The sequence below is a fragment of the Rhincodon typus genome, chromosome 14 (assembly GCF_021869965.1).
Source record: "Rhincodon typus isolate 14 chromosome 14, sRhiTyp1.1, whole genome shotgun sequence".
In the NCBI taxonomy this organism is placed as follows: Eukaryota; Metazoa; Chordata; class Chondrichthyes; order Orectolobiformes; family Rhincodontidae; genus Rhincodon; species Rhincodon typus.
The window spans coordinates 66,767,383-66,782,765 of record NC_063345.1 but is presented as its reverse complement, the minus strand read 5'-3'; the positions used below and the strand labels follow the sequence as shown (position 1 = coordinate 66,782,765).

General features: G+C 41.5%; 1 protein-coding gene across 1 annotated transcript in view; it reads left to right on the top strand.

Moving 5' to 3' along the window:
• Positions 1-15,383, top strand: part of dock11 (dedicator of cytokinesis 11) — a 252,061-nt gene that overhangs the window by 46,673 nt on the left and 190,005 nt on the right. Inside the window, exons 2-3 of the mRNA XM_048604955.1 lie at positions 57-173; positions 7,817-7,906. Of these exons, the coding sequence (XP_048460912.1) occupies positions 57-173; positions 7,817-7,906 (207 nt within the window). The remainder of the gene's footprint in view (positions 1-56; positions 174-7,816; positions 7,907-15,383) is intronic.

Below are 15,383 nucleotides of genomic sequence, written 5' to 3'. Positions count from 1 at the left end.
GTCTTCACGCTGGTTGAATCACTCTCGTTGAAACCTCCCTGTTTGTCTTTCTGAAGGAGAAAACAAAAATCATCGAGCCATTGGATTACGAGAATGTCATTGTACAACGGAAAGCGCAGATTCAAAGTGATCCTCTGCGGGATCTTCTACAGTTCCCTTTGGACGAGGTCTCGGTAAGTAAACTAATTTCTGCAGCCTGTGTACTGACTAGGTTTTAATGGTACTTCCAGGTTTTTCTCGTGGAGAGTAGTCATGGGTGAGGTAGTGGGAAGGTGGGGATTTGGACTCAGGAACATTAGCTACAGAAGCATGTCATTCAGCCCTTAATCTCTACCTCAATCCCTTTCATTGACCTTCACTCCATACCCCTTGATACCATTACTCAATCTTTAAAGTTCAAAATACTCCCAAATATCCACAGCCTTTTGGAGTTACCCTTTGAACTACCCTTGGAATGAAAATACTAGTTCCTACTTATCCTCCTGAAGGGACTGGCTTTAAATCTTAATTTTAAGATCAATGTCCTGATTATGGCTCCTTGTTCTTGGTTCTCTCACTGGATGATTTTTCTTTCCCCTTTTCATCTATTCAATTAATCTCTACAGTGTGGAAGCAGGCCATTCAGCCCATCGAGCCTACACTGACCGTCCGAAGAGCATCCCACCCAGACTCACCCCCTCTACCCTAACCCTGTAACCCTGCATTTTCCACAGTTAACCCACCTAGCCTACATATCCCTTGAGACTATTGGCAATTTAGCATGGCCAAGCCACCTAACCTGCACACGTTTGGATTGTGGGAAGAAACCGGAGCACTAGGATGAAACCCACGCAGACACGGGGAGAATGTACAAACTCCTCACAGACAGTCGCCTGAGGGTGGAATTGAACCTGGATCCCTGGCACAGTGAAGCGGGAGGGCTAACCGCTGGGCCCTTTTACTCTTTGAAACCTCTTAATCTGATCATTCTTCAGTCTTTTACTACAGTTAAGGGAAATGTGCACTAAAGTTGATGCTCAGTGAATCTTATCTCCCCATGAGAGAGGTTCAGGCAATGGAGGGAGAAAGATTAAAAATGTCTTGTTTAAGTTAGTGAAGAAAATGTGGACCCTTAGTACAATAAAACAAACCACAGTGCTTTAGAAGCCGAGCAATTGAAGTCTAGGGGAGCATGGCTTTGGTGAAGCTCTTGAAGAGGTATAGTTTGGGGAATTGTGGAGATTTGGGTAATCTCAGCTGAAGGGGTCCACCAGCAAAGTGATGTTTAAGAGGGAGAGAAACCTGAATGGGTGGAATTGATGGGCAAGTCATTGCGGGTGTGCTCACTGAGCTGTCAAGAAAGTTGAAGCCATGGTGTTTATTCAAATAAGTAAATATTTGGAAAAGGTCAATTTGGAAGAGTGCACGAATGGGCACTGTGACATAGCACTTTCAGAGAGCCTGTAAAAACGTGATGGTTTGAATGGCCTTCTTTGGCACCGATTGGAAAAACAGGGAGACACTGCAGATACAGTCAGGTAGGTAGTTGATCAGTAGGAATGGTAGTAACGGTAGCCAGGTAGTGCAGGAGTCTTCTGAGGCTATCCCCATCTCAAACAGGTACGTTGTTTTGGATACTGTCAGGGGAGTATAGTACTGACAACCAGGTTATGTGACTGGCTCTACTGTAATGAGGGGTATGTCAGGTTCCAAGTGATTTACTGTGGTGGGGTAATTCTGTAGTCTGGGGCACTGACAGACATTTCTGCAGCCATCAGTGAGACATCAGGATGGTGTGTTGCCTCCCTGGTGCCAGGGTCAAGGATGCCTCAGAGAGGGTGCAGAATATTCTGAAAGTGGAGAGTGACTAGCAAGAGATTGTTGTACACTTTGGTACGGAAAAGTTTTGCAGAGAGAATATGGGAAACTAGGCAAGAGGTTAGAAAGTAGGTCCTCCAGGGTAGTAATATCTGGACTAGTACTGGTGCTACGTGCAGGTGAGGGTAGGAACAGGAGGATACAGCGGATCAATGCGTGGCAGAGGAGCTGGTGCAGGGGGCAAAGATTTACATTTTTGGACCATTGGGATCTCTTCAGGGGTGGAAATGATCTGTATAAGGAGGACAGGTTCCACCTGAATTGAAAAGGGACCAAAATCCTTGCAGAGAGATTTACTAGAGCTGCTTGGAAACTAGTGGCGGAGCGAGGGTGGGAACCAAAGCACTCATGAGAAAAGGTGGAGGCTGGTGCAGTTGAGAAGAGAAGCAAGTTAAATAGCCAAAAAGGCAGGCAAGAGCAATGCAGAGAAGGAGGTAAGACCCGATAAATTAAACTTCATTTACTTCAGTGCAAGCGGCCTGGCAGGTAAGGCAGGTAAACTTAGGGTGTAATTGGGAACATGGGTCTGGGATATCATAGCTATGACAGAGACATGGCTCATGGATGGGTAGAACTGTCAGCTTAATGTTCCAGGGTATAGATGCTATAGGAAGAATAGAAAAGGAGGCAAGAGAGGAGGAGGAGTGATGTTTATGGTTGGGGATAACATTATGGTTGTATTTAGCGAGGATACTCCTGAGACGACATCCAGTGAAGTTATATGGATGGAACTGAGAAATAAGAAAGGGATGATCATCTTATTGGGATTATATTTTAGGCCCCCCAATAGTCAGCGGGAAATTGAGGAGCAAATATGTAAGGAGATCTCGGATATCTTTAAGAATAATGAGGTTGTAATGGTAGGGACTTTTAACTTTCCAATCATAGACTGGGACTGTCATAGTATTAAGGGCCTGGTAGCGAGAAATTTGTTAAGTGTGTACAAGAAAACCTTCTTATTCAATATGTGGATGTATCTACTGGAGAAGGTGCAAAACTTGACCTACTCTTGAGAAATAAGGCAGGGCAGGTGACTGAGGTGTAAGTGGGGGAGCACTTTGGAGCAAATGATCATAATTCTATTAGTTTTAAAATAGTTCTGGAAAAGGATAGAACTGATTAAAAAGCTAAAGTTCTAATTTGGAGCAAGGTCAATTTTGAAGGTAATAGACAGGAACTTTCAAAAGTTGGTTTGGGGAGGCTGTTTGCAGGCAAAGGGACAATTGGGAAGTGGGAGGCCTTTAAAAATGAGATAACGAGAGTCCAGAGACAGTATGTTCCTATTATTGTGAAGGGCAAGGTTGGTAAATGTAGGGAATGCTTGTTGACTAGACAAGTTGAGGCTCTGGTCAAGAAAATAAAGGAAGCCTGTCTCGGGCATAGACAGTTTGGATCAAGTGAATCCCTAGAGGAGTATAAGAGTAGTGGGAGTACACTTAAAAGGGAAAGCAGGAGGGCAAAAAGAGGACAAGTTGTAGAGCTGGATGAACACAGCAGGCCAAACAGCATCAGAGGAGCAGGAAGGCTGACGTTTTGGGCCTAGACCCTTCTTCAGAAAAATGAAGAATAGCTTGGCCTGCTGTGTTCATCCAGCTCTACACGTTGTTATCTCAGATTCTCCAGCATCTGCAGTTTGTAATATCTCTGGGGCAAAAAGAGGACATGAGATAGCTTTGGCAAACAGGGTTAAGGAGAATCCAAAGAGATTTAAGATGTACATTAACAACAAAAGAGTAACTAGGGAGAGAATAGGGCTCCTTAAAGACCAAGGTGGCCATCTGTACATGGAACCATAGGAGATGAGTGAGATACTAAATAAATATTTTACGTCAGTATTTACTTTGGAGAAAGATATGGAAGCTAGGGAACTTGGTGAAATAAATAATGATGTATTGAAAGAGTTCATATTACAGAAGAGGTCCTGGAGGTCTTAAAATGTATAAAGCTAGATAAATCCGCAGGATCTGATGAGGTGTTTCCCAGAACTTTGTGGGAAGCTGGGGAAAAGATTGCTGGACCCCTTGATGAGATATTTGTATCATTGACAGCCACAGGTGAGGTGCTGGAAGACTTGAGAGTGGCTAATGTTGTGCCATTATTTATGAAAGGCTACAAGGAAAAGCCAGGGGACTATAGATCAATGAGTCCTGTGTCAGGGGTGGGTAAGTTGGTGAAGGGAATTTAAAGTTTTGATAAAGATCTGTAGCTCGGGTTGTGGTGGAGGGAATTCTGAGGGACAGGATTTACATGCATTTAGTAGGGCTATGACTGATTAGGCATAGTCAACATGGCTTAATGCATGGAAAATTGTCTCTCACAAACTTGATTGAGTTTTTTGAAGAGGTGATGAGGAAGATTGATGGAGGCAAGACAGTAGATGTTGCCTATGCAGACTTCAGCAAAGCGTTCAACAAGGTTCTGCATGGTAGACTGATAAGTAAGGTCAACCCTATGCGATCCAGGGAGACCTAGCCAATTGGATAGAAAATTGGCTTGTAGGTAGGAGACAGAGGGTGGTGATGGAGGGTTGCTTTTCAGACTGGAGACCTGTGACCAGAGATGTGCCGCAAGGATCGGTAGTGGTCCACTGCTTTTTGTCATTTATATAACTGATGTGGATGTGAATATGGGAGGAATGGTTAGTAAGTTTGCAGATGGCACCAAAATAGGTGGTGTAGTGGACAGTGAAGGACATGATCTCAGAGGACAAGGGGGCTTTGATCATATGGGCCAATGGGCTGAAGAGTGGCATATGGAGTTTAATTTAGATAAATGTGAGGTGCTAAATTTTGGTAAGGCAAACCAGGCAGGACTTGTACAGTTGATGGTAGGTACTGGGGTATGTTAGTGAACAAAGAGACCCAGGGGTGCAGGTGCATAGTTCCTTCAAAGTGGAGTCGCAGGTAGACAGGGCGGTGAAGAAGGCGTTTGACATGCTTGCCTTCATTGAGTATCGGAGTTGGGAATTCATGTTGCGGCTATACAGGACATTGTGAGACAACTTTTGCGCACAATTCTGGTTGGCCTTCTATAGGAAGGATTTTGTTAAACTTGAGAGGGTACAGAAAAGGTTTACAAGTATGTTGCTGGTACTGGAGGTATTGAGTTATAGGGAGAGGCTGAATAGGCCAAGGCCTTTTTCCCTGGAGCGTTGGAGGCTGAGGGGTAACCTTGTAGAGGTTTATAAAATCACGAGGAACACGGATAGGGTTAATAGCCAAGGTCTTTTTCCTGGGGTGGGGGAGACCTAAACTAGAGGGCATAGGTTTAAGGTGAGAGGGTAAAGATGTAAAAAGGACCTGAGGGGTAACTTTTTCACAGAGGAAGGTGCGTGTATGGAATGAACTGCCAGAGGAAGTGGTGGAGCATAGTACAATTACAACATTGAAAAGGCACCTGGATGGGTACATGAATTGGAAGGGTTTAGAGGGATAGGGACCAAATGCTGGTAAATGGGACTAGCTCAGATAGGAATATCTGGTCAGTGCAGATGAGTTGGACTCCAGGTCTGTTTCCATGCTGTATGACTATTTGACTCTATGATTGCCCTGTAATGTATTGAGGGTGATGGACAATGTCATTGCAAAATTACCGTGCAGTGAAGATACGGAATGACCCTGAAGATCCAGTGAAGTCCAGTTATGTCCTGTGTTTAAACAAAGGAGACTATGATGGGATGAGGGAGGAGTTAGCTAAGGTGAAATGGGAGCAAAAACTTTATGGTGGGTCAATTGAGGAACAGTGGAGGACTTTCAAAACGATTTTTCACTGTCCTCAGCAGAAGTATATTCCAGTGATAAGGAAGAACGGTAGGAAAAGAAATAGTCAGCCATGGATGTCTAAGGAAATAAAGGAAAGTATCAGATTAAAAAAAATACATACAAAAAAGCAAAGATTAGTGGGAAACTAGTAGACTGGGAAATCTTTAAAGGCCAACAGAAAGCCACAAAAAAAGTTATAAAGTAAAGTAAGATAGATTATGAGAGTAAACTAGCTCAGAATATAAAAACAGGCAGCAAAAGTTTCTATAAATATGTAAATCGTAAAAGAGTGGCGAAGGTAAATATTGGTCCGTTAGAGGATGAGAAGGCCAATTTAGTAACTGGGAGTGAGGAAATAGCTGAGGCATTAAACAGTTATTTTGTGTCGGTCTTCACAGTGGAAGACACAAATAACATGCCGAAAACTGATGGCAAGAAGATTATAGCAGGTGACGACCTAGAAACTATCATTATCACTAAGGAGGCAGTGATGGGCAAGCTAATGGGCCTAAAGGTAGACAAGTCTCCTGGCCCTGATGAAATGCATCCCAGGGTACTAAAAGAGGTGATGGGGAAAATAACAAATGCCCTAGTAATTATGTACCAAAATTCACTGGACTCTGGGGTGGTTCCTGCAGACTGGAAAACAGCCAATGTGACGCCACTGTTTAAAAAAGGAGGTAGGCAAAAAACAGGTAACTATAGGCCAGTTTGCTTAACTTCAGTAGTGGGGAAAATGCTTGAATCTATCATTAAGGAAGAAATAGCAAGACATCTGGATATAAATTGTCCCATTGGGAACACCCAGCATGGGTTCATGAAGGGTAGGCCATCTTTAACTAATTTGGTGGAATTCTTTGAGGACATTACTTGCATGGTGGACAATGGGGAACCTGTGGATGTAGTGTATCTGAATTTCCAGAAGGCATTTGACAAGGTGCCACACCAAAGGCTGCTACACAAGATAAAGTTGCACGGTATTACAGGTAACGTACTGGCATGGATAGAGGATTGGTTAACTAGTGGAAAGCAAAGAGTAGGGGTAAATGGGTGTTTTTCTGGTTGGCGGTCAGTGGCTAGTGGTGTGCCTCAGGGATCAGTGTTGGGACCGCAATTGTTTACAATTTACATAGATGATTTGGAGTTGGGGACTAAGTGTGGTGCGTCAAAATTTGCAGATGACACTAAGATGGGTGGTAGAGCAAAATGTACAGAAGACACTGAAAGTCTACAGAGGGATATAGATAGTCTAAGTGAGTGGGCAAAGGTCTGGCAGATGGAGTACAATGTTGATAAGTGTGAGGTCATCCATTTTGGTAGAAATAACAGCAAAATGGACGATGTTTGAAATGGTAAAAAAATTGCAGCACGCTGCTGTGCAGAGGGTCTTGGGTGTCCTTGTGCGTGAATCGCTAAAAGTAGGATTGCAGGTGCAGCAGGTAATTAAAAAGGCAAATGGAATTTTGTCTGCCATTGCTAGACGGATGGAGTTTAAAAACAGGGAGGCGATGCTGCAGCTGTATAGAGTCCTGGTGAGGCCACACCTGGAGTACTGTGTGCAGTTTTGGTTTCCTTACTTGAGAAGAGATATACTAGCACTGGAGGGGGTGCAGAGGAGATTCACTTGGTTGATTCCAGAGTTGAGAGGGTTGGATTATGAGGAGAGACTGAGTAGACTGGGATTATACTCATTGGAATTCAGAAGAATGAGGGGAGATCTTATAGAAACATAAGATTATGAAGGGAATAGATAAGGTGGAGGCAGGGAGGTTGTTTCCACTATCAGGTGAAACTAAGACTAGGAGGCATAGCCTCAAAATAAAGGGATGCAGATGTAGGACTGAGGTCAGGAGGAACTTCTTCACCCAAAGGGTTGTGAATCTGTGGAATTCCCAGCCCAGTGAAGCGGTTGAAGCTACCTCGCTGAATATGTTTAAGGCAAGGCTGGATAAATTTTTGAACAGTAAAGGAATTAGGGGTGATGGTGTGCGGGCAGGATAGTGGAGCTGAGTCTCAAAAAGATCAGCCATGATCTTATTGAATGGCGGGGCAGGCTCAAGGGGCCAGATGGCCGCCTCCTGCTCCTAGTTCTTATGTTATGTTCTCTGCAGTAAATCAATATTTTTACCATTCAAAAAGTGTACATGTATTCCTCGCAAACTATCATTCCTGAAGACAGATATATTTTTCCTGAATAGATCTCTACAATTCCACGACAGAGGAGAACCATCCAGTCTACGTTGCCTTCAGATGCTGAAAAACTAGCACAAAGCCTGCTGGTCAAAGAGGTATGACATGGAAGTTTATTGCAAATCATGCAGGATTATTGACTTTTATTCTGAAATTCCATCCCCTACCTCCATTTGTCTCTTTCTCTTATCAAAGTCAGGATGGTGTGTGGCCTGGAGGGGAACTTGCTGGTGGTAATGTTCCCATGTATCTGTTGCCTTTGACCTTCTGGTGGTGGAATTCACAGGTTTGGAAGGTGCTGCCGATGGAGCCTTCTTGCAGTACATCTTATAGATGGCACACACTGCTGTTACTGTGCAAAGGTGCAGGAAGAGTGAATGCTTATTTGTGCTGGGGTATGTGGTGCTGAGTGGCACCTTTCAGTTAGCGCTAACGGCTAAGAGCAGAAAACATGAATGATAATAAAGCACATTACATGGGAAATGAGAGATTAATATATCCAGAGGCAATTCACAGTCAATTTGCAGGATATTGTGGCTGATATCTGATATTTAATTTGTTTGTAAGTACAATACACAAAAGGATGAAGGCTCTTCAGCCAGTGAAAATAGTTATTCTATCAAAATCAGTGACAGTTTTGGGCACAGCTATTAAATCTACCCCCTAATCTTCCATGGTTAAAGGAGCCTATCCTCAGCTCTTTTAGCCCGTGTGACTGAAGATTCTCATATCTGGTACCACTGTAGCTAATCTCTTCAGTGGCATTCCAAGCCTTGACATCCCTCTTAAAGTGTGTTGCCTTGAATGCAGCCTAATAGCCCAGCTGTTGTATAGTCAGTTTTCTAGAACTGTCTAGCAGAATTTTCTCACTTTTTTTTTCTATTTCCGCATCACTTCAAAGTTCTATGATAAATTTCATTTGCCAGCCTTTTTTGCAGTTCTTTCTATATGTTCCTGAAGTCTTCTCATTTTGATTACATTTTTGCGATTTGTATCATTGGCAGACTTTTGAAAGCATGCCTGATATAGCCAAGTCCACCAATCAGTTATTCCATTCAACTGATCCCTGCTGACAATAATGCTTAATTTATTTCTCATTCTGTCTTTACTCACCTAACACCTATTTCATCTCCTCCATATGCTGATCTATTGCTTCAACCACTCCCTGATAGGGGTTCCACATTACAGATATATAGAACCAGAAAATAGAAGCAAAAGTGGGCCATTTGGCCCATCAAACCTTCTTCAACATTCAATATTTTCATGGCTGATCATCCAACTCATTACCCTCTTCCTGCTTTTTCCTCCATACCCTTTGGTGGCTTTAGCTCTAGGAATTATATCCGATGCCTTTTTGAAAATGAATGTTTTGGCCTCAAATGCTTTCTGTGGCAGAGAATGCCACAGACTCCTCACTCTGTAAAGAAATTTCTACACATCTTAGTCCTAAATGGCTGAGCCCATATCCTTACAAAACTAAATGTACTATCACAAAATCTGCAAATGTCACAAAGCTGGGTGGAAGGGTGAGCTGTGAGGAGGATGCAGAGATGTTGCAGTGTGATTATGGCAGGCTGAGTGAATGGGCAAAAGTGGGGCAGGTGTAGCATAATGTGGATAAACATGAGGTTCTCAACTTTGGTAGCAAAAGTTGGAAGGCACATTATAATTTGAATGGCTGTAAATTGATGTTCAATGAGACCTGGGTCTTCATGAACCAGTTGCTGAAAGTAAGCATGTAAGTGCAGCAGGCAGTAAAGAAAGCAAACTGTACGTTGGCCTTCATTGCGAGGGGATTTGAGTACGGTAGCAAAGATGTATTGCTGCAATTATACAGGGAATATTGTGTGCAGTTTTGGTCTCCTTATACGAGGAAGGATGTTCTTATCTAGAGGGAATACAGTAAAGGTTTACCAAATTGATTCTTTGGAAGGCAGATTGAGGAGAGATTGAGTCAATTAAGATTGTATTCACTGGTGTTTAGAAGAAGGAGGGGTGAATCTCATAGAAATTATAAAATTCTAACAGGACTAGACAGGTTAGATGCAGGAAGGCTGCTCCCAATTGTGGGGGAGGATAGAACCAGGGAGCATCATTTAAGGTTAAAGGGTAAAACTTTTTGGACTAAGTTGAGAGATTTCTTCACTGAATGGTGAGCCAGTGCAATTCACTACTGCAGAAAGTGGTGGAGGCCAAAACATTGTGTTTTCAAGAAGGAGGTAGACATAGCTGTAGTGGCTAAAGGGATCAGGGACACTGGAGGAGAGCAGAGTTAGGTATTGAACTTAACGTTCAGCCATGATCATATTGAATGGCAGAGCAGGCTCAAGGGTCAAATGGCCTACTTTTGCACATATCTTCTACGTTTCTATGCTGAAACTGTTACCTGTGGTTCTAGACTCCTCAGTGATTGGGAACATTCTTCATGCTTTTAACCTGTCTAGAATATTAAAGGTTTCTCACCACTTTCCGGATAAAGATGTTTCTCTTGAATTTCCAATTGGAATTCTTGATGACTGTCTTATATTGGCAACCACCAGTCCTGAACTAGGACTCATACATCCCTTTGTGCTTCAGATTTCCAAAGCCTTTTCCCATTTAGAAAATAGTCTCCGCTTCTATTCTTCCTACCAACGTGCATTGTCTCACAATTTGCCACATTGTATTCCACCTGCCACTTCTCACCTAGCATATCCGAGTCCTTCTACAGCCTCCCACTTCCTCAACTTGTCCCTTCACCTAACTTTCGTCATCTGCAAATTTAGTGATAATGTCCTCAGTTCCTTTGCTCGGATTGTTAATGTGTAACATGAATTGTTGTGTTCCCAACACTGACCCCTGCGGAACTCTACTAGTCACCGACTCCATTCTGAAAAAGACCTCTTTATCCCTAATATCTGCCTTCTGCCCATCTTCCAATCCTCTATCCATGCCAGTACCTTGCCCCTCACACCTTGGACTGTTACCTTACTTAGTAGCCTCCTGTGTGGCACCTTGTCAAAGACCTTCTGGAAATTCAAATAGACAGCATGGATTTTGCAGCCGCTCCTGGGATTGCAGGCTTAGTTAAAGATTTGTTAACAGTATTTTTACAGATATTACAGTCATTATATTTTACTAATACAAGAATGTTATTTATTTTGTTTCATTAACATTCAAAAAAACCAAACAAAAAATTACAATTTTTTTTCAAATGGACTTTTTTGTAAACGAGCTATTCAGGGTCTACAGTGAATAGCTGAGGTTTTTTATTCTAAATTCAGAAGTTATAAAGAATAAAGTCTGTGTTTTTGAGGTTTTCTTGACATTGCACAAGTTTTTTTGGAAAAACCAAACAATTCCTTTTAATTAAGGAGTTGTGTTTACGTTTGGGAATCCTACATGTGGTCGGCTCTGGTGAGGACTTTTTTTTTGAGGAGTTTATTGAAACGGAGTATTTTTTTCTTATTCAGTTAATCAGCTAAGTGGTTGATTTTATTTAAGTTTAATACGTTTGATGTATATATATTTTGAAATTTTTTTCCATTAACGTTATTTTCTGGAGGTAATGAAAGATATTTTGTTTTATATAAGGTGTTATTGAAAGTTCTTTTTTAGGCTTAATGTTATGAAGGCCATATGTCAGTGTTAGATGGCTAGTAGATTTAGAAAAGTTATTACACAGCAGGATCAGTCAGATAGATGGGTGACTATTGGAAAAGGCAAGAAGGTAGTTCAAAAGTCTCTGGTGGCCATTCCTCTATCAAATAGATATTTAGTTTTTGGAACTGTAGAAGGGGATAGTCTCTCCGACAAAAATGGAAGGAGCAGTCAGTTACTGGACACTTGGAATGAATCTTATGTTAGGCAGCGTTTGACAAGATTTAGTAGAATTATTATCATATGGGATTCTCCTATCAGGGGCATAGATGGGAGATTCTGTGGCAGTGAGCATAAATTTAGGATGGTTTGTTGCTTTCCTGCTGCTAGGATTAAGGACATCTCTAAAAGTTTCAAGCATATTGTTAAAATTGAGATTGAGAAGCCAGAAATTATTGTACACATTGGTGAGAATAACATTTTTAGGGAAAAGATTAAAGCAGTGCAGAGTGAATTTAAGAGATTAGGTAGAAGATTAAAAAATACAACCTAGAATGTGGTCATTTTGAGTTTACTCCCAATGCCAAACTCAAACGAGGAAGGGAACAAAAGATTAAGAGAGATAAATCAATGGCTGAAGAGCTGGAATATTGTTCAGGAATTCGGGTTTTTGGACAATTGGAATGTCTTTTGAGATAGAAAAGACCAGTTCAAAAGAGATGGGTCTAACCTAAACTGGAAAGGGACCAATATCTTAGCAGGGAAATTTGCTCATTCCATTAAGGGAGACTTTATGCTGATAGAGAGGGGCAGAGGAGGAATTTTAAATAGCAGTATAAATAGAAGGATTAATGGGGAAGGTTCTGAATGTGAGGAGAGCACGTCAGTTAGAAAAGAAAGACAAGAGAGAGTCAGAGTATGTAGTAAATCCGAAGAATTAAATTGCATTTATTTCAATGCAAGGGGTCTTGCCGGTAAGGCTGATGAACTCTGCATTTTTAAGAACATGGGATTTTGGAGGCCAAGGGTATTACAGAAACTTGGCGAGAGATGGGCAAGACTGGCAGCTCAATGTTCTGGGTTTTAGATGCTATAGGAAAGATAGAAAAGGAGGCAAGAAAAGAGGGGCATGGTGTTTTTGATTAAGGAATACATTACTGCTGTAACTAGAGAAGATGTTTCTGAAAATCATCCAATGAAAATATTTGGGTAAAATCAGAAATGAGAAAGATCACCTTGATGGAATTGTACTGTGGGCTCCCCAGTAGTCAGAGGGAAATTGAGAAACAAATATGTAGGGAGATCTCAGATATATGTAAGCATAATAAGGTTCTAATAATGGGGGATTTTAATTTTACCAACATTGACTGGGGTTACCATGGTGTTAAAGGTTTGGATACTGAAGAATTTGTCAAACGTGTTCAAGAAAATTCTCTAATATGTGGATGCTGCTACTGGGAGAAGGAGCAAAACTAGACCTTTTGGGTAATAAGGCAGGGCAGGCGACTGAAGTAAGAGTGCAGGAACAATTTGGGTCTTGTGATCATAATTCTATTAGTTTCAAAATGGTTATGGAAAAGGATAAACCTTCCATAAAAGTTAAAGTTTTCAATTGTAGTGAAGCAAATTTTAATGGTATGAGACAAGAACTTTCAAAAGTTGAATAGAGTAGACTGTTCATAGGTAAAAGGACATTTGACAATTGGGAGGTGTTCAAGAGTGTGATGACGAGAGTTCAGAGGCATTATGCTCCTGTTAGAGTGAAGGGTAAGGCTGATAAGAGTAGGGAACAATGAATGAATAAGACATTGAGGTTCTAGTCAAGAATAAAAGAATCTTATTTTAGATATAGACAACTTGCTTCAATTGAATCTCTTAATCAATATAAAGAGTGGGACATTATCAACAAAGAAATCAGGAGGGCAAAGAGGGGATCTGAGATAGCATTGGCAGATAAGGTTAAGGATAATTCAAAGAGATTCTACAAATACATTAAGAGCGAGAAAGTAACTAGAAAGAGGGTACGGCATCTTAAAGATCAAGGAGGTTGTCTTTGTGTTGAGACCCAGGAGATGGGCAAGATATTAAATGAATATTTCATATCAGTTTTTACTGTGGAGAAAGAAATAGAGAATTCAGACAAATAAACTTTGATATTTTAATAACAGTTCACATTATATAAGAGGAAGTTTGGGAGGTCTTAGAATATAAACGTGGATAAGTCTCCAGGACCTGATCTAATGTATCCCAGAACATTGTGGGAAGTAAAGGAGGAAACTGAGAGACCCCTTGCAGAAATATTTACATCATCTATAACTGAGGTACCTGATGATTGGAGGGTGGCTAATGCTGTACCTTTGTTTAAGAAAGGTTGTAGGGAGAAACTGAGGAACTATAGACCTGTGAGTCTGACTTCAGTTGTGGATAAATTGTTGGAGGTGATTGTAAAAGATAGGATTTATGGAAATTTAGAGAAGTAGAATTGATTAGGGATGGTCAGCATGGTTTTGTACGAGGAAAATCATGTCTCTCAAACTTGATTGAGTTTTTTGAGGAAGTTACCAAAAACATTGAGGGCAGAGCAGTAGACGTTGTTTACTTGGACTTTAGGAAAGCCTTTTACAAGGTTCCGCTTGGTAGACTAGTAAGTAAAGTTCAGTCACAAGGGATTCAGGGTGAGCTTGCCAATTGGATACAGAGTTGGCTTAATGACAGGAGACAGAGTGGTGGTGTAGGGTCGCTTGTCAGACTGGACGCCTGTTACCAGTGGTGTTCCACAGGGATCAGTTCTGGGTCCTCTTTTGTTTGTCATTTATATAAATGATTTGAAGGAGAATATAGAAGGCATGGTTAGGAAGTTTGCAGATAACATCAAAATTGGTGGCGTAGTAGACAGTGAAAGAAGGTTTCCTAAGATTACAAAGGGATCTTGATCAAATGGATCAATGTGCTGAAAAATGGCAGATGGAGTTCAATCTGGATAAAAGTGAGATATTGCATTTTGGTGCAACAAACAAGGGTAGGGCTTATACAATTAATGGTAGGATTTTGGGTAGTGCTGTTGAACAGAGGGCCATAGGGATGCAGATAAATTCTTTGAAATTTGCGTCACATATAGACAGGGTGGTTAAAAAGACATTTAGCACACTTGCCTTCATTGCTCAGTCCTTTGAGTATCGGAGTTGGGAAGTCATGTTGAGGTTGTACAGGACATTGGTGAGGCCTGTTCTGGTCACCCAGTTATAGGAAGGATATTATCAAGCTGGAGAGGGTTCAGAAGAGATATACCAGGATGATGCCAGGTATGGAAGGTTTGAGTTGTAAAGAAAGGCTGGATAGTTTGGGACTTTCTTTTCCTGGAGTGTAGGAGGTTGAGAGGTGATCTGATAGAAGTTTCTAAAATAGTAAGAGGTATATTTAGAGTTAATGGTAGTTGGCTTTTCTCTAGAATGGGGGATTTCAAAACATGAGGGACACATTTATAAAGTGAGGGGAGAGAGATTTACAAAGGACATGAGGGGCAATGTTTTTACACAGAGGGTGGTTCATGTGTGGAATGAATTTCCTGAGGAAGTAGTGGATGTGGGTACAATTACAACGTTTAAAAGATATTTCGATAAATACATGAATAGGAAAGGTTTGGAGGGACATGGACCAGGAGCAGGCAGGTGGGACTGGTTTAGTTTAGGATTATGTTCAGCATGGGGACCGGTTGGACCGAAGGGTCTGTTTCCATGCTGTATGACTGTGCCCACTGGCTTTCCTTTGTCTAACTTGCTCATTACCACCTCAAATAATTTCAACAGATTTGTCAAGCGTGACCTCCCCTTGACAAAGCCATGTGCTTTCAAGTACTCCACAATCTCATTCTTAATAATGGTCTCTAAACTCTTACCAACAACTGAGGTCAGGTTAACCAGCCTAGCTGTCTTCTGCCTCCTTCCCGTCTTAAACAGATGTGGTACACTAGCTATTTTTCCAGTTCTGTGGGACCCT